Source organism: Notechis scutatus, chromosome 1 (assembly GCF_049901735.1).
Source record: "Notechis scutatus isolate UNSWTSFEM ecotype Mainland chromosome 1, rNotScu1.2, whole genome shotgun sequence".
NCBI classification, from domain to species: domain Eukaryota; kingdom Metazoa; phylum Chordata; class Lepidosauria; order Squamata; family Elapidae; genus Notechis; species Notechis scutatus.
The window spans coordinates 275,830,573-275,850,027 of NC_142009.1; the positions used below are offsets into that span (position 1 = coordinate 275,830,573).

Sequence of the window (19,455 nt, forward strand, 5' to 3'; positions counted from 1 at the left end):
AAGCAATTAAAATTTAATCCCATTTTTTAAAACATGTAACACATTAAAAAGGGAAGTAGGCTTTGACTTCATGGTATTGGCTGCCATATTCACTGTCGATACTTCTGTGGATAAACCTGCTATTGTCATTTATGAGGGAATCATAATTGGCAGCACTTTCCAAGAGGTATACCTACAGAAGTAAATGGTAGGTTTCCCTGAATGTCACATTTGAAATGTGTTTATTTGCTCTTTGTTTGGATATGAATATGTGGATATTGCCTTTCTCCTTGTTTAGAAAAATCAATGTATTCCTCAAAGAGTTAGAAAAAATAAGCATACTTAAAATTAAATTGCAGTTAATTTCTTCATACCACTTCGTTAGGCATAGTAAAAAGTATCTCTGAAATACAGTTCTTCAAAAATAAACAAAGAAAATTGTTTACGTTTGTAGATATACTCTGCCACAGAAGGTTGAGTAGAAGTAATTTGTTTCTTTATGTTCGGAATATTTGTTTTCAATCACATTTTTATCTTAATGCACTCAGACCTAAGGAAAAGGATCTGTCTAGACCAGGGGTGTCAAACTGGCACCATCACGGAATCATCACATGATGTATCAGAATTCCCCCCTTCATTAAACTGGATGGGGGCGGGGCCAGCACATGACGCATCCAACCTGCGGACCATGAGTTTGACACCCCTGGTCTAGACAGAGGCAGAATCAAATAGGTTAAGAAAAGAAGGAATAATTTTGTTCCTAGAAATGCAGATAAAATGCCCAGGTAAAGTGTTATAACACAAACAAACAAACAAAAAAGTAGGGGGAATTCTTGTTAAGTGGTTAAGGTGTTTCCCTAGGTCTGGAAGGACTGGAGCTATCCATGAAAGTTTAGTGAGTGATTTAAGGCCAGTCATTCTCTCTCAGATCAAAGCATCCCACAGAGTTGTAACTGTGTGAAAAATTGGAGAAGGCGTTGCTATATATGCTGCCTGAGCTGCTGGAGAAAATGAAGGATGTACAGTAATTCTGTTGATTATTATTAATAATATATTGCATGGTTTCCTGTCTTAAATGTTAAAAAACAGTTTTCCTATTTCCAAATGATTCTAGTTGTTTCCTACTGTACTGACTCACATGGTCTTAAGTCTAAATCCAACTTATCCTTTTGGGGGAGGGGTTGCCTTTTTTCTTCCAAAACAGCCCAAAACTTCACAAAATGTTATCATATGATCCCAGAATGCTACGAGTCATAAATACAAGAGCCTGAAATATAACCATGTGACCATGGTGGTGGTGTGGCAGTCGTAATTTCAAAGATGGGTCATACACAACATTTTTCGAATCCATTGTAACCAGGGGTGGGATTCAAATTTTTTAACAACCAGTTATGTGGGCGTGGCTTAGTTATTGGTCATGGCTTGGTGGTCATGTGACTGGGTGGGCATGGCTTGGTGGTCATGTTATTGGCTGGGCATGACCAACTCAATATCACTCACATCGAGGCACGCATCTCCTTGCCTGGTCTCTCGTGACTGTGGGGATGCTGCAACAGTCATAAGTGTGAAAAATGGTCATAAGTCACTTTTTTCAGTGTCATTGTAACTTTGAATGGTCACTCCACACAAGCAATGTACCAACAAAGAAGGGGAAAAAAACTCAAGAGAAGTTCTTGAGACAGGAAGTCTAGTCCTGCCAAGAATGTAATAAGGGTTAACGGAGAGGCAGTTTCTGTAAGCAACACCAGAATGTTTCCTTCCTGCCTTCCTTACAGGATTAGGCCAGTAATTTCTTCTAACAACCAATTCTCTGAACTGCTTAGAATGTTAACAACCGGTTCTAGCGAATAAGTGCGAACTGGTAGAATCCCACCCCTGATTGTAACAATCATTCAGATTGTTAAACACCTGGTTGTAAGTTGAGGACTGTCTATTTTATGTACATATGCATCTATCTTCCTGCTTAAATGCAGAAACTAACATTTCACACAACTGAATAACACTTTGTTGGATAGGCTCAATTGATCAAGAAGGAGGCAATGGTCTACTTTATCCAATGCCTTAGCAAAATTTAAGTGATTGTAGTAGTCCCTTGGTCCATCAGTCTGATCACATTGTCTAAGGAAGCCATAAGATTTGTTTTACATGACCCATTTTAATGAATCCATGTTGGCTTCTAGTCATTTCCCTGTTTCTTTCTATATCTCTGATTAATTGTCTGCCCAAGTAGTTGTCATGGTCCTGATGCTACAATGTTTCACAATGAAGCTATTTGTTCTTTCCAAGGCTCTTGATAGGTTGATACAATGAGTTGTATATGGTTAGTCCTCCCACAGATTAATAAATGATCTTTACTAGATTTAAGCCAATAAGATACAGCAACATTTATAATGAATTTCCTGTCTACCTTAGGACCCAGGGGCTGTTTAGAAGACCAAAAGCTGTTGATGTGCGCCTAGGATATGGTCTGTGCTCAGATGAAAATAATTTCCTGCAGAAACGAAAGAAAGTGGTTGCTGCAGCTCTGAAAAGTATTCTTCCTTTGGGGCAAGGCCTGAATGACCATGAAGTAAGTGGATAACAGAATAACAGAGTTGGAAGGGATCTTGGAGGTCTTCTAGTCCAACCCCAGTATCACCCTCATTCCCTCCAAAATGTATATATTAAACTGGTATAAATTTACGGGCCTCTGTTTACAGACTTTTTGTATGAAAAAAAAGAACTTATGATTTGTACATTTGGATGATTAAAAAACACACACGAGATAATACTGCAGAGTAAGATACAATTTTATAAACCTAGTTGTATTTGCTGTAAAAAAATATTTAAAAGCACGTCTTCGTATTTTTTTTACCTTTTCTTTTTGTAGTTGACTCTTTTTTGCAGTCATGTGCTTTGTAATTTGGGCACTTGGCAACTGGTTCATATTTTCAACTGGTTGCCGCATCCTGCAGTCATGATATCATGATTTGTGATCTTTTTTCCCTAATTTCTGCCAAAAATGCTCATTGAGAAAACTGGATTCACTTAATGATCACAATTAGCTTAATTACTGCTGTAATTCGCTTACTGTAAAAATTGTTGTAAAATTGGGTCTGATTCAATTTATAACATTATGTTATAGTATTTGTATTTGGCTATTTTGGCATTTTTGAACTCAAGATTCTTTCTTTAATCTCCTCTGTTTAAACGTGTGCATACAGTTTTGTCTATTATATTTATGTAAGGTGTTTTTTTTAATATTAATCCATCTATTTTTTCTCATACACATTCTAGTCTAATATTGCATTTGATGAAATACAATCCTATAATGAGAACTTATGACAAATTAAATACGTTAATTTGAAAGATTTTGATGGAATTCTTTGAGGACTTTTTAAATCTATAGAATAGAATAGAATAGAATAGAATAGAATAGAATAGAATAGAATAGGGTAGGGTAGGGTAGGGTAGGGTAGAGTAGAATAGAATAGAATAGAATAGAATAGAATACTTTATTGGCCAAGTGTGATTGGACACACAAGGAATTTGTCTTGGAGCAAATGATCTCAGTGTACATAAAAGAAAAGATACATTCGTCAAGAGTCAAGAATCATAAGGTACAACACTTAATGATAGTCATAGGGTACAATAAGTAATAAAATCATACCAGGAAAGAGTCAATATAAATCATAAGGATACAAGCGACAAAGTCATATTCTCAGCTACTCTTTGGCACAAATGCAGGGAGAAAATAAGACACTCTTCGCTTCAGTATTTAGTAACACAAAAGCTTATTGTTTATTCCTTCCTCCAAAGAGTCTGAGATAATAGCTAAGCAAACAAAATAAAGTTGGATCTAACCCGAGTTTCCTGGGATTCGATATTTATAATAATTTCCCCTCATTACCCTTCATTACCCCTGATTACCCTTATCACCCATGATTATCATTTTTAATAATAATTATTCGTATGAACTCAATCACATGAATCATGGTTAATGCGTAGAGCTTCACCTCACAGCATTTTACATAGACCGCGCAATTATTATGATACAGAGTTTATTCTGATGAAGAGGAATGCCATCCTTCAGGTCGCTGTGGCTTCGATTCAAATGCATGTGTTGCGTAGTAATGACACATATAGTCAGAAGTGGGAGGGGATGGGTGATAAGGAGTGATGAGAAAATTAATAGTAATAGTAGTGCAGACTTTGTAAATAGTTGGACAGTGTTGAGGGAATTATTTGTTTAGCAGAGTGATGGCGTTCAGGAAAAAACTGTTCTTGTGTCTAGTTGTTATGGTTTATAGTACTCTGAGCACCATTTTGAGGGAAGGAGTTGCAACAGTTTATGTCTGGGATGCGAGGGGTCTGTAAATATTTTCACAGCCCTCTTTTTGACTCGTGCAGTTTACCGGTCCTTGATTGAAGGCAGGTTGGTAGTAATAAATTGTGAGTATGAAATCCATAATGATTGCAAAAAATAATAAAGAATAAAGAAACCATTAGGCAGCATTTCACTGAGGCAGCTGTCATTGGCGCCATCTTGGAAGGAAAGGCTTCATGATCATAACATGTTCTTTTCTTTCATTGAACAGGTACCAGTAGTTGCTATGACAACAACAGGAGCCGGGATGAGAGCATTAACAGCTCTTTATGGCACTCTTTGGGGTCTCCAGAGAACGAAGCTTTTGGACTGTATTTCATATATAACTGGATCATCTGGAACCACATGGTAACAGACTGTTTTTATTTGGAGTTTCTTTCAATTGCTTAGATCCTAAAGAATCTCAATGAAGCTTTTATTCTCATCACTTATAGTTATATTCCACCTTTTGTTCAAGAGCTAAAGGTAGAATATACTACATAGAATTCTATACAACCATATAATTAAAGCAAATTGAGGTAGAAAAAGAAGATATTTAGGGACATAGATTCTGATGGCAGAACTCAAATGTGAAATTATGAACAATCTAGCAAAGTATGTCACATTCAAATTCTCTCACTTCCAGAGGATAGGAAGGTAATTAATTTTTTAAAAGATGGTAGGCCAATGTATGTGCACATAACATTTGTTTCAGGGAAATTGATAGAAACAGTAATCAAAGAAAAATAATAACTTGATATATAGAGGAACAAACCATCTTAAAGAAAAAGCAGCAGAAAGGTGTTTTTTTTTAAAAAAAATCTTTTTTTAAAGTAAACCTAGCTTCATTCCTCATCTTGGAGTGTGGCCAGAATGTGGATGACTCCAATAACTGTGTATATTCTGGTTTGCAAAAAGTCTCTGATAGTCAAAGGGTATTAGGGAAACTATAGTTGAAGAATAATAGTCTCTTCTTTTTATGAACAGTTATTTAGTTAAAATAGAAAGCAAAGCGTGGGAAATTTTGGCCTTAGACAACTTAGAACTACACCGCCTTTGGTCTGACCTAAGCGTAGTACATAAAATTATCTGCTACAATGTCCTACCTGTCAATGACTACTTCAGCTTCAACCACAACAATACATGAGCACACAATAGATACAAACTTAAGGTAAACCGCTCCAAACTTAGTTGCAGAAAATACGACTTCATCAACAGAGTTATCAATGCCTAGAATGCACTACCTGACTCTGTGGTTTCTTCCCCAAACTCCCCAAACTTTAACTTTAGACTGTCTACTGTTGACCTTACCCCATTCCTAAGAGGTCTGTAAGGGGCGTGCATAAGTGCACCAGCATGCCTACTGTCCCTGTCCTAATTTTCCCCTTTTATTTGTACCCATTTCATGTAATCATGATCATGTTCTAATTATAACTGTTATCTAATACATGCTTGAGAAATAAAATAAATACCCTGTTTCTCCAACAATACGGCCTCCCCCAATAGGAAGTCCCAGCATGTTTTATAGGCATGAAATGAAATTAAGCCCCTCCCCCCCAATTAAGGCCTATATTAAAACATGCGAAATGGGGGGGGAATGGTGGGGGGGCTTGCCGTTAGGAAGTACTTTTGTTGCACACCCGGATATGGTGCTGCCTGCATTGACCCCGATACGAAGTGCCCCACCAACGCCGAGGTCAACATCCAAGCCGTTGCCGCCTGCCCGAAGATGCAAGGGGGGGAATTAAGTCACCCCCGAAAAGACAGCCTAGCCATTTTTTCGGGGCTCAAAAAAAAAATAAGACCCGGCCTTATTATATGAGAAACACGGTATATAAACATATAATTGGGCAACTTTCTCAACAGAGGGAAATCCTACATGGATCAGTGTTGAAACCTCTACTATGTAATATTTTATTAAAAATTGATTTATGCAGTGAGAATAGAATAGAATAGAATAGAATGGAATGGAATGGAATACAAGACAAGACAAGACAAGACAAGACAAGACAAGACTGTGTTTGGGCAAGTGTGATTAGACAGACAAAAAAATATCTCTGGTGCAAAAGCTTTCAGTGTACATGAACAACAATAACAATGACAACCAAAAAATATCAACAATGGCAACAATAATAATACCAATAAGAGGGGGTAGTAAATAATAATAATAATAATAATAATAATAATAATAATAATAATAATAATAATAATAATAATAATAATACTGCAGCCATACAACATAATAATTATACATAGACATTAGACATTACGCAGATATTTGTGAATGATACTAACCTATTCTAGAAGATAAAAAGCTATTCTTTTAAAATCTGTTTATGTAAATATTGTATTATGTTTTGAAATATTGTATGTCCCCTTCCAGAAGTTAGTAGAAATGTAGGGCTATTCTCCCAGATCATAAACTTGGAAAATGTTCATCAGTAAAATCATATAGGAAAAACATTGTCTGCATTATTTAATAATTTAGATATGTGAACATATCTTAACAATTAATAATGGTTTTATTTCCAAATTTCCTTCAGGAGTTATCTGCCTCTGGTCTTAGGTGGGAGAAGAACGACCTTTAATAAATACAAAACTTGAAATTTATATTGTATGTATTGTATGTATTTTAGGACCATGACAAAATTGTATGAAGATAGCAACTGGTCAAATAAAGATCTTGGGGAAATCATTTTGCAAGCTCGGAAGCAAGCAGCCAAATCTAAGAGGGGTGCCTTTTCCTTGCAAAATCTGAAGTCTTACCATAAGGAGTTGGCTGAGCGGACCATCGCAGGATATAAATCTTCTTTCATAGATCTTTGGGGACTCATGATTGAAGCTATGCTGAATAATGCGGTATGCAAAAGGGTTTTTTCTGCGTCCCCCTATATTTTTTCTTAGCTTCTGGGATATGAATGGTATTCTGTAATGAATATGCTTTCTTATTTAGTTCAGCAGGGTTTATACCAGAGGTCTCATTCTCGTGGCCCGCGGGCCAATTGCGGCCCACAGGACGATATCCTGTGGCCCCCACTGTGATATGAAAGTATAATATTAGTGTATAATATAAATATAAAGTATAATATAAAGTATAATATTATGCGGCCCAGCCTCACCCAGCCTCTGCCTCCAGCGGCCCCCAGGTAAATTGTGTTTGAGACCCCTGGTTTATACTGTAGATAAACCAATATCTGCTCTTTTTAGCTTTGTCCTCTGCCCGAAAAATATAATTTGTCTCTTCCTAGGATCCTTTGTTGTAAACTGAATAAGGGAGCATGGAAGAAACCATAGTCAAATGAAAATCAGAAGCAGTCATGGGGAAAAGAGAAGAGATGAAAAAAAAAATTAACATTCCTGAGGCATTTGAAAAAAAGAAATATCTTTTATGGGTACCTATAAAAAGGCCAATGCATGAATTATAAAATACCAAACTACAAAATGAAATAGTCTAAAGCATTCTTGTGTCTAGCAGGACCTGATTTCAAAATTATATTCAACAACTATCTAATGAAACTCTATGCCGAAAAACTTTTCTAAATCTAAACAATAAGCCATTGTGGATTAATGAGATGAATTAGATTTCAATCAAAAAGAATATCTGTAGCTCAGGGTTTAACTGTGGAATCCTTGGTACTCTTTGAGTTTGGTAGCTTGCTTGCAGACATTTCATTTCCCAACTAAGAAACTTCATCAGAGGGAGCAAGTTTGGGGTTTGCTTGCTGTTTTTTTATAGTAGCTTGCCCTACCAGGGTTGCCTATCTTAATCCCATGAATTAGATTTGTAAATCTTTCTGTACAATGATTGTTGTTCCTAACCACTGTTTTCTCAGTATATAAGGATTAATAGAACTCAAATTATCCACCACCATCATCTTTGGCATTTGTTTGTGCAGTAAATAATATATTGCCTAATGAATAACATCTGTTGAAATAAACACAACAAAATAATGTAAAATAAAATTATTTACTAAATTGTACCCCATCAGGAGGCAGCACCTAGCTAATTTTAGCTAATCTGAAAAGCTGAATTAGGATATACACTTTGACAGATCTGCAAGTCCCAGCTCTATAAGGGCATTGAAAAAATATTGACAAAGATAATGGGGCAACCAACTTTTATTTTAGCATTTACCACAAGTCAAGCTCACCTTGAAAGAGTATTTTTGAACAGCCCTCGTTCAAATATACTTGCTACTCAAGAGAGTACACAAGAGAATAATCTACCATATTTTTCACACATCTGTTCCCCCATGTTCACCATCCAACAAAAGTTAAGAAAGAAGGTAAGCCTTCCTGTTCAGATGCTAAATTTGTCATACCTTCACTTGGGACCATTCCTATAAATTCCAAACTTTTCAAAGAACCAGCATTTTGAATCGATAAATAATAAAATCTATTGATAAGCTCCATCCCACCAGTCTTTCTTGTGATACTTAGCTTGTCATTTGGAACCATCTGAAATATTCAAATACTTTTCAAAGTAAGCCAATGCAGAATTAGTTACTAAGATACACACTGAGGACAGATCCTCACAATAAAAGCCTCCTGCTTTTATCTGAATCAGAATGATAAAACTATCCAGGCTTTTAACTACAGTATCTCTGGTTCAGAACATGTCTATGACACTGCAATGCATGGACAAAAGGCACAAGGCTTGAGGAATGATGCCACAGTGCTTTTGTTAGTCAACCCCCCACTTCATCTACCAAAGTCTCCAAAAACCACATACCCCCTGCATACCTTATTAAGTAGAGAAGAGTTGTTGCAGAGAAGCACAACAAAGATGATTAGGGGACTGGAGGCTAAAACATATGAAGAACGGCTGCAGGAACTGGGCATGGCTAGTCTAATGAAAAGAAGGACTGGGGGACTAGCCGCCTTCCTATATCTCAGGGGCTGCCAGAAAGAAGAGGGAATCAAGCTATTTTCCAAAGCACCTGAGGACAGGACAAGAAGCAATGGATGGAAACTAATCAAGGAGAGAAGCAACTTAGAACTAAGGAGAAATTTCCTGACAGTTAGAACAATTAACCAATGGAACAACTTGCCTCCAGAAGTTGTGAATGCTCCAACACTGGAAGTTTTTAAAAACATGTTGGATAACCATCTGTCTGAAGTGGTGTAGGGTTTCCTGTCTAAGCAGGGGGTTGAACTAGAAGACCTCCAAGGTCCCTTCCAACTCTGTTATTCTATTCTATTCTATTCTATTCTATTCTATTCTATTCTATTCTATTCTATTCTATTCTATTCTATTCTATTCTATTCTATTCTATTCTATTCTACTCTACTCTACTCTACTCTACTCTATTCTACTGTTTCTGCACACATTCATGCTTTCAGTTCAAAGAAAGCCCTTCTTACCTCATTCATTGAAAGCTTATTATGCATCTTAGTGGCAGTCTTGCCAAATTCAGTTGTGACACAACCTTGTTCTCTGATAGCACTTGTCAAGCTGAGTCTCTACAGCTTCCCATTGTTTAGGGCTTTATCATATCTACATCTGGCCCTGCTACTGAGATCAAACAGCATGACAGTGCAGTATGTTTTGAAAGAGAAACATTTTGAAACTACTACTAGAGGATTTAGGGAATCAAAAATGTCAAGATTGCAGATTATTTATTTATGTGCTTCAATCAGGTGGCTACTGTGATTGTATTGCCTTTTATTTTAACCTATCCACCTCAGACACTCTAACTACAATTATTTGCTATGGTTTCCCATGCTGATTGTGATTATATTCAGCTAGATCACAGGTGTCAAACTCGCTGCGTCACATTGCCATCACATGATGCATTATGACATTTTTTCCCCTTCATGGAGCTGGGGTGGGCGTGGCCTGCATGTGACACATCTGGCCCGCGGGCCACCAGTTTGACACCCCTGAGCTAGATGAAGCTCTAATCTGGATGAGAAGTTTAGGGAAAGGGGATTAATCTTTTTTGTCTGTGTTACAACACTTTGGAAGTCAATCCTACACAGCTATTATTTGTCATATTATCCCTCCTTATCCAGTATTCCATTTTCTTTATCCTTCCTTCCCACACATTTTACCATGTGTTGTGAAAAATAATGTGGTTGGTGTTTAAACTGTAAATTGATCCTTAAATTGGTTTTCTGCATGGATATGAGGCCTAGGTGAACAAATCAGATTTAATTTCTATTTCACTTAAATTACAATGCACTTCTATTATTATTTTCTTCACCAAATACAGAATAATCATCATAAACTCTCAGAGCAACGACGGGCAGTAAACAAAGGTCAGAACCCACTGCCAATCTACCTGGCACTCAACGTGAAAGACAACATCACCACAAAGGATTTTAGAGGTGTGTTCTGGTGGCTTTCATATACAAATGTTTAACCCACAACATTTGCAACCTATTGGTAACAAACTTTAATTGATTGTAGAAAAAACTAAGCACGGTTAGACTTGGTCTAGACTTCAGATGGGAGTGCATGGGGAAATCCAAGGACTATAGGCTACATTGGGAAATAGGGGGGAAAACTATCAAGGAGGAAGACATTGGCAACTCACTTCAGTTTTGTGCCAAAACATTACATGGATATGTCCACCCAAAAATTGAGGACTTTTCATCCATATGCATATAGTTCCTCAATATTGATATTAAAAACAAGCCATTCATATTATGATAATCACACACACACAGACACAATTTCAGCTCAAGTACAAGATCACTAGCTTATCTGGTTAGCCTCTTTGTGTTATACTTCCTTTACATGGTACCATTGTGCTAAGAAAACACTTGGATTCTGTCAATGCTTTATCGATATGAATTGCCTGCTACAAACACTTTCTCAAAATCAGAACAGCAAAGGTTTTTTGGGGGGGGTGGGGGGGAAATCTAAAGAAGCATGACTCTTAGGTTTTAATTCTTTCTTTGGCAGTTTGGAAACACTATACTGTATGTGTTGTGGCTCCGGGTTGGGATTCTGCTCCTGTGGCAGATATGAGTTCAAGTGATGAGGACATGGCAGCAAAATATGAGCCGGCATTGCTTAGTGATTGGGATAGTAACCAGGATGAGGAGATGGATGTAACAAGGGAAGATAGACCTGAAGTAATAGAGTTGGCAGGACCTTCGACCTCCTCTGGTTCTTTATCTGATCAGCAGCCGGGAATGGCTGACAGGAAGGCATGAGAGAGTTTTCCAGCGGAGATGAAAATTTGGAGAACTTATGGTTAGGCGTCAGAAACAGAAGGAGGCTGAGAAGACAAACTCAGTTAGAAAGAAAGCGTCGAGCTAGTCATTAATTAGGGAAATTAGCACGCTTCATAAGTGAATAAAAGGACACGGCTGGGCTGGTGGAATTCGCCAGAAGCAAAGTGACTAATTGGGAGTGAAGACATGCAGCAAACTCTCTGAGGCTTGTGATTTACTGCCACGCCAGGATTGCCGGACACAGTGTGGATTTATTGCTGTGTATTGGAATTTACTCTTGTGGGGGTTTGTTTTTGATTTGAATTAATTCTGAAACGGCTGCTTTTTGTTTTGCTTGCCTGCAATTAAAGGGGAGACATAACATGTATGTATCCATGTTCAGAGACTATATTTATATATGTATATCTTGTATGTTTAGGTATATATACACCCAGATATACATGCCACCGATGATCAAAAACATATCTGAGCAAAGAGAAGGGCAAAAAGCACAAAGTACAGAGTTATCTTTTCTAAATAATTTTTAAGTGTTTTTAATTCTTTGTAGCATAGATTTTAATTCTTTGTAGCATAGATAATAGATAATTCTTTGTAGCATAGCTTAATAAATGTAATGGACCCTCTGAAATGTTTATCCGTATGCTGAAAGCTGCTTTCTTTCATTTACTTCAGGTGTAAGAACTAACAATGGATTTGGAAAATATTGAAATGTTGGATTATTGTTGATTTTCATGTATTATCAAGGTCAGGCCAGGCCACGTTGAAAAGACATGTAATTCCTTGCACATAATGTATTTGGTAGTTTTACCAGAGAAAGCATCCCTTTCCTGTATAGGGAAGGTATGATACCAAATGTGTTCTTGTTGACCTTCATTACAGAGTGGTTAGAATTCACACCATATGAAGTAGGATTTCCGAAATATGGAGCTTTTGTTCCTGCTGAAGATTTTGGAAGCGAGTTTTACATGGGGCGCATAATGAAGAAACTCCCAGAATCAAGGATATGTTTTATGCAAGGTGACTTTTTTTTCTACTTCAAGAAGAAAGAGAGTGGGGTGGGATTTCCCCTTGTTGAAGATACCAACGGTATCTATGGGGTTTTCACAAGAACTGGACTCACTTTGTAGCCGGATTCTCAGCTGAACACATCTAATACTATATTAGAGAAACGTGGTCTCCCTTCCTCCTGATGGATGATCATTATTTAAAGAACCTAGAACTCTATTATCATACAAATAGTATGTAAAATGGGCAGGAAAAGATGGTTCTCTCTCTCTCTCTTTCTCTCTCTCTCCCTCCTTCCCTCCCTCTCCCTCGTCTCTCTTTCTGTCTCCCCAGAATGTGATGATATGCTTAATTAAATTAAATTAAAATAGTACGGTAGTACTTTGTTATTTGTCATTAACTATTCCAAGACAAGCAACTGAAAAATACAAGCTATAAATACTTCAAAGATAGCTGTGATTAGAATATAGCTTCAATTCTGACTGTATTTTAATAGTAATACTTAACTATGGTTTTCTGGGGAATTCATGAACCAATATTGCTAGATGCAATTATTCTCTTATACTCTATAAGTATAACTAGTAGATTAACAGCTAATTCCACTGAATTGGGGAGATTTATTTTTAGTTCCAGAATATAGATGTCCTCAGCCAAGCTTTCTGGGTGGCCATTGGTTGAATAAACAGAATCCTAGAATATGTTGGTTGTTCTAGGTTGTGATCAAGGCAAAATCTAGAGGCAAGAAGGACTAAGTTGGTCCTTCTATGCATGGCTTGAGGGTTACTTCACTAATTTCTAAAGTTCCTTCCTTTTTCCTACTTTCCCGTAACTAGCATCACATGCTGACATCATTTTTGAATACAAGCACAATCTATCAGCAAGAGAGAAGAGGGCAGGTTGGGTATCTGGTGCCTGGCTTCAAGGCTGGCAGCTGAGGTAGGGAAAGTAAGACACTAGAAAGGTTGGAGTAGAGTTGGGAGAGCTGCTGTCACACATTAACAATTTAACTTGGCATATCCAACTGGGCGACTCCCTCCCTCCCATGATCTTTCCAGCACTTTCTTTTCCCCACCTCATCTTAGTTGCCACCACAATCACTGGCCATAGCTTTTCCACAAAGTACCTAATCAAAATCATGCATGTTCTGGATCCATGCCCAGCCCTAGTACAAAATATGTACGTTTCTGTGCAGACATGGACTTCCCAAAACTGCCTGTTGTGTGTACAGAACAGTTCATGCCCAGAACATTGTTTCTGTCTCTATCTCAACAATAAAATAAAATTTCAAGGAGAAAAATTCTTTAACTTCATTGATCTCTTCCTTTCAAAGGATTGTGGAGTAGTGTATTTTCCAAGAATCTATTAGATGCTTGGCATGCGGCAGACAATTCAGAAGATTTCTGGAACAGGTGGACCCAAGATACTGTCACAGAGATTGGTAAGCTCTGAAAAGTTGTTCCAAAATTAGAATTCAGAATTTAACTGGCTGACACTTTTTATATTTACCATATTTATCTGTCTTGTCTGTACAAACTGAAAGTTCGGATAACTTCATACCGAGGAATATGTATTCAGACCACAAAAGAGGGAAGAAATACTGTATAATTTGATCTTATTAAGTACAATGTATTATTTCATAATTACATTGGGTACCATTACACTATGTACTGTTATATACATAATCTACACCTAATAATGTACTGTTTGGACTACCCCTACATTTCCAGCAAAAATACATTTATTTAATGCAAACTAAAATAATATTTTGTAAAAAGGAAACGATCATTTTGTAAGTCTTTAGTGGTGGAGCTGATCTTATATTGCTATGAACTATTTTTTTTATTTGCTTCCCTCTTTCTGCATTACTTGATTTTAATTTTTTACCTCTAATTTTATATCCAATTTACTCTATTTGTGTGATATAGTTCCCTCCCCCTTTTTACCTGCAACTTACTCTTGGAATAACACACTAATTTGATTTTTTAAAACAAATTATTTTACTAGATGCTTATCTGAAAGAAAAATTGTCATGTGACCCATTAAGAGAGCAAAGGTTAATTTTGGCTAATGGTTTGTTGGTGCTCCAAAGGACAAAGCCACTTTTATGTCTTTTCAAACACATGATATAAGAATACTTTTTCTATACCTTGTTTATTCTATATGACACTGCTTCACACTAGTTAGTTTAGCTAAAGCTACAGCAGAGCAACTAGCTCCAGTTAAACTTTAAATGTTACCCATCATTATCTTTGCAATATGAAAATACCACTTGCTTATTATTATACCTCACAGTTCAACATCATGGGTTCAGTTTGGTTCACAAAGCTATTCAACTCTTTTATGGAGCCTTCTCATGCCTTTGTAGTCCCAAAGACTATTCGCTTGGTAAATATTCATGCACGGGTGAAACATTTCAATAGCGGATATAAATGTAAAATTGTTCTACTCCCATAAGTGCCAGCAAGCATTGCCAATTACTGTATAAGGGACTTCAGAAATTGTGATGCAAAGCATCTGAAGAGAATCTTGCTTTGGTGTAATAAACACTGAAATAAAATTCAGGAATTAATTATGCAACCTAGGCTTTTGTATGTTGGCCTACTGAAATTTAAACTCACACTCAATATAGAGTTTAAAATGGATATAGACGTGTGAGAGAAAGAAAAACTACTCACGCCACCAGTCAATTGTTCACCTTTGGGTATCATCTGAACCGCATCATATACTAGTACACAAGATTCTTATTCATTATTTAAATGAAGTTTATTTCTGCTGTTTGTATTTAGATGAAGTGCCTGATATATTGGAGAGACCCCATGAGATGCCAACTCGCATGTTCACTCCTGCAGGAGGTCTTTCCAGTACTCTAAGGGGTATTTTAACGGATCGTCCAGCAGTGTCCAAGTATAATAATTTTTTAAAAGGACTCCAGATGCATAATGAATATGTACAGCATCAACAATTTACTAAATGGAAAGGTATCACAGCAGGATTTGATTGTTTTTATGTATTATTGACATCCACAATTGTCCAGTTGACTGCATTTTTCTCTACAAACGAAATGTTTGCTCTAATGGTTAAAGCACCAGGCTAGAAAGCAGGAGTCCATGAGTCCTGCCTTAGTCCTGCCATGAAAACCAGCTAGGTGACCTTGAGCCAGTCACTCTCTCAGCTCAATTTCCTCACAGGGTTGTTGTTGAGGGACAACAGGAGGAGGAAGTTGTGTGGGATATGTTTGCCACCTTCAGTTATTTGTACAAATAATAAAGGTGGAATACAAAAATTTACAAACAAATAAATACAAATTATTATTTTTTCTAAATGTCACTAGATAACTGATCTAGGACTCTACTGATATATGGTTTAGAAGATAAATTGGTCCTTAGAATGGAATGCATGGGAATCATGGAAGTTGAACTTGCTCTCTGTGATAAGAAAAAGACAGTTTCCAATTACTCATCTATACCATAAGTAGTGTTCTCTTCATTAGGGCAGGAGATTAAAAGAAATTGGCCATAGATCCTGATGAGAATGAATTGTATGTTGAAGCAAGTAGCTCCATGGTGGGATGGGTATTGGCAAGAAGGAAATTTATGAGCATTTGTCTTCGTCTGATGATGACCTATGGGTATTGATTTTACTTTTGTAATGTATGTTATAGATACAATGCTTGATGAATCCCCCAATCAACTGAAAGATTCTACAGACCATTTGGAGCTTGTAGATACAGCCTTCTTCTTTGATACCAGTTGCCCTCCGCTTCTCAGACCAGAGAGAAAAGTGGATGTCATTCTGCATTTCAATTATACTGGAGGGTCACAAACCAAGGTTAGAAGAGATAATGCAGATTTTATCTGTAATAAAATAATGATTCTTTGCATTGTATAAAAATAATAGCAATTGACTATCTATAACACAATACTTCTAAACATTGCCACATCAATCTTTTCTCAAAGCTAAATATGTCTCATTTCTTCAATCTCTTGTAAATTTTAGTTTTCAGTCCTCCAAAATCTTCCTTGTTGCCATTCTTTGATTCTATTTCAGTTTTTCTGAAATGTCCTAAAACTGCAGTTTCGAGAACCAGACACAGTGCCAGAAATAGGTTGCAATCCTTTGAAATCTGTTTCACAGATTATTTTCTCAAGTCAGATATTCCTCAAGCTATACTAGTACTTCTGTGTTTTTCTTTCCCAAAGTAAATTGCTATTAGCTTTGATCCAGTTATTTTCAGCCCATTTCCACCTAGACTATTTAAAATCATGTTTCTGTTTTTCTAAAGTATTGGCCTGGAAAACATTCCCAATATTGTTGAATTTCAGATCTGATAATAACCAATTATTAATAACCAGTATTAGCCAGCACAAAGAAAGGAAGTGGGGATTTTAAAGACTGGTTTCATTCTAAGAATTACCATTGTACTTTGTGTTTATTACATTATGGTTTCAAATCAATGCCTGCATTAAATATCCTGTTTGGGTGTCTTTTTGCACTTGCTAACATTGGCTGTTACTGTGTTTTTTTAAGCCTCTGGAACATTCCTCCACATATTTCTCAGCACAAGGAATCCCATTCCCCAAGATCGTGCTAAGTGAGGAAGAAAAGAAAAATCTAAAAGAATGCTACGTCTTTGAAGATACAAACAATCCTGAAGCCCCCATCCTGCTATATTTCCCACTAGTGAATGATACCTTCCAAAGATATATTGCACCTGGTGAGTTAATAGTACAGTACAATTCTAGTAGGTGTTTAATCTTACACAGATTTAAATACTGCTTGATCCAGGACAAACTCATTGATCAAAGAATTGAAATAGCTCATCTGACAGGAAAAATGATCAGTTGAATTCTTTTAGTTAAAAAAAGTAAAATAAGAAAAAAATTATTGTGTGGAGAAAACAAAAAAATCAGTTTCATGTTTGGAACACTAGAACCTGGCTCATCCAATTAAGCTGAATGGTGCAAGAATTCAGAACATATGAAAGGACAACACATCATTAACCTGTACAATTTTCTGCTTTAGTATAGAAACCTGGGTTCATACATATATTACACAATACCCTAGTATGATTTCATACATTGTATGAAACTAGTTATTGTAAACTATAAATCCTAGTTGCAGTGCAAACTGCAAAATTATTAACAACAATTATTAAACAGTGACTTAGAGTGATGTATGAAACAGATTCTAGAGATGACTATCAAACTGAATAGTTTTAAAAAGTGATTAGATCAATATATGAAGAAATTGTTATTAATACTTCATCCTTCTTAGAGAACAGGAATGTAAGGGCTTTAGATTATGTTATGTCCTCTGGTGGGTTTCTGATTGGTGTTAGTTTGGTCAATTAAAGAGCACAATACAATACAATACAATACAATACAATATAATCTTTAGTCCCATGTCATATTTTTATACGTAACTAATGTATCTTCTTTTCTTCTGCAGGCATAGAACGTAATGCAGCTCAATTGCCACAAGGCAATGTCGATGTTTCAAGTGCCTTTTCACCATATTCTACAAGGCAGGTCTCACTGCAGGAGGAGGAGTTTAACAGGCTGTTAAATCTAACCAATTATAATGTTCAGAATAATGCAAACACAATCTTGAGGGTTTTGCACAAGGTGGTAGAACAGAAAAAACAGGCTCAATTATCTCAGTCATCTTCATGAAATTGCCTTCTATGACTTGTAAAAGGAAACATGCACATAAGAACTCCAAGCTCTGATTCAAAAAAAAAAAAAAAAAAAAGGACAGCTAATGTAAAATAATTTCAGTTGGTTGAATTGTACTATAGTCTTAAATTACTATTTAATATAGTTGCATATTTGGATCATGTCATATATAGTGTCTTCCATTTATTCAGATTTCTGATATTTAAAAAATTGCCTGTTAGTTACAAAAATAATTATAATAAACAGGAATCTTTACTCCACACAATCTCATTTAAATAAATATGTTATAAATTGCAACCTGTTGTATTTTTGTCTAAGCTACAGTGACTCAAATAAGTTTATTAAATTAATTGTTAAAAAGTTATAAAATCTTGATTTAAATATTGCTAAGGTAAACTGATATGGGTACCTATAAAATAAGCAGTACATGAAGTTGCAAATGCATAATATATATCATAATTGCATAAAGCCATTTTGCTTTATGGACTTGTTTTACTTTATAGACTTGCCAGTGGTATAGTAGTTAAAGCAGGAAGCTAGAAACCTGGAAACTGTCAGTTGCAATCCTACCTTAGCACTAAAGCCTTAGCTCTGAGTGATCTTGGGCCAGTCACTTTTCTCAGTCCTAGGAAGATAGCAATGGAACCCTACTTCCAGAAAAAAAAGTTGCTAAGAAAACTGCAAGGGGCAGTCAGCAAGAATCAAAACTGACTCAAAGGCACAAATTGAATTCTATACTCTTAATGCTAGTTCAAAAAGTCATAGCTATTATTTCTGTACCTATTAGGATCTTCTACTCATTAAACCCTTGTATTAAGAACTCGCTTTCTGTGTGGTGCTTTCTATATGGTAGCAATTTGAAAATGTTATTAAGTAATCAACATTTATAGGGAAATACACCAAAGCCGAATTCATGAAAAACAACTGCAAAATTGTATCAAGAGCCTGTTTCATGTAGTGATTAAGGCATTTGGCTAGAAAATGAGAAGCTATGAGTTCTAATCTCACGGTACACAAAATCATCTGGGGGGGCCTCAAGGCATTCACATGCTCTCAGACCAAATCACTTCCAAAAAACATTGCCAAGAAAATTGCAAGGATTAGCCTAGACAATTGATTTAAAGCTCTGTGCATGCAGGCACGCACACACACACGCACGCACACATACACACACACACACACACACACACAATTTACTTTTTTTTAAAAAAAAAAGATAGCATCACATTGAGATTATTATAATAATATAATAATTATAATATGTTC

At 36.3% G+C, this 19,455-nt stretch overlaps 1 protein-coding gene across 1 annotated transcript in view; it reads left to right on the forward strand.

The window, feature by feature from the left end:
* LOC113414236 (cytosolic phospholipase A2 epsilon-like) overlaps nucleotides 1-19,013 on the forward strand; it is a 45,405-nt gene extending 26,392 nt beyond the window's left edge. Inside the window, exons 11-20 of the mRNA XM_026671007.2 lie at nucleotides 2,392-2,548; nucleotides 4,557-4,693; nucleotides 6,961-7,183; nucleotides 10,540-10,654; nucleotides 12,389-12,526; nucleotides 13,845-13,952; nucleotides 15,301-15,492; nucleotides 16,176-16,342; nucleotides 17,042-17,228; nucleotides 17,963-19,013. Coding sequence (XP_026526792.2) covers nucleotides 2,392-2,548; nucleotides 4,557-4,693; nucleotides 6,961-7,183; nucleotides 10,540-10,654; nucleotides 12,389-12,526; nucleotides 13,845-13,952; nucleotides 15,301-15,492; nucleotides 16,176-16,342; nucleotides 17,042-17,228; nucleotides 17,963-18,186 — 1,648 coding nt within the window. The 3' untranslated portion in view covers nucleotides 18,187-19,013. The remainder of the gene's footprint in view (nucleotides 1-2,391; nucleotides 2,549-4,556; nucleotides 4,694-6,960; nucleotides 7,184-10,539; nucleotides 10,655-12,388; nucleotides 12,527-13,844; nucleotides 13,953-15,300; nucleotides 15,493-16,175; nucleotides 16,343-17,041; nucleotides 17,229-17,962) is intronic.
* Nucleotides 19,014-19,455: the final 442 nt, after the last annotated feature.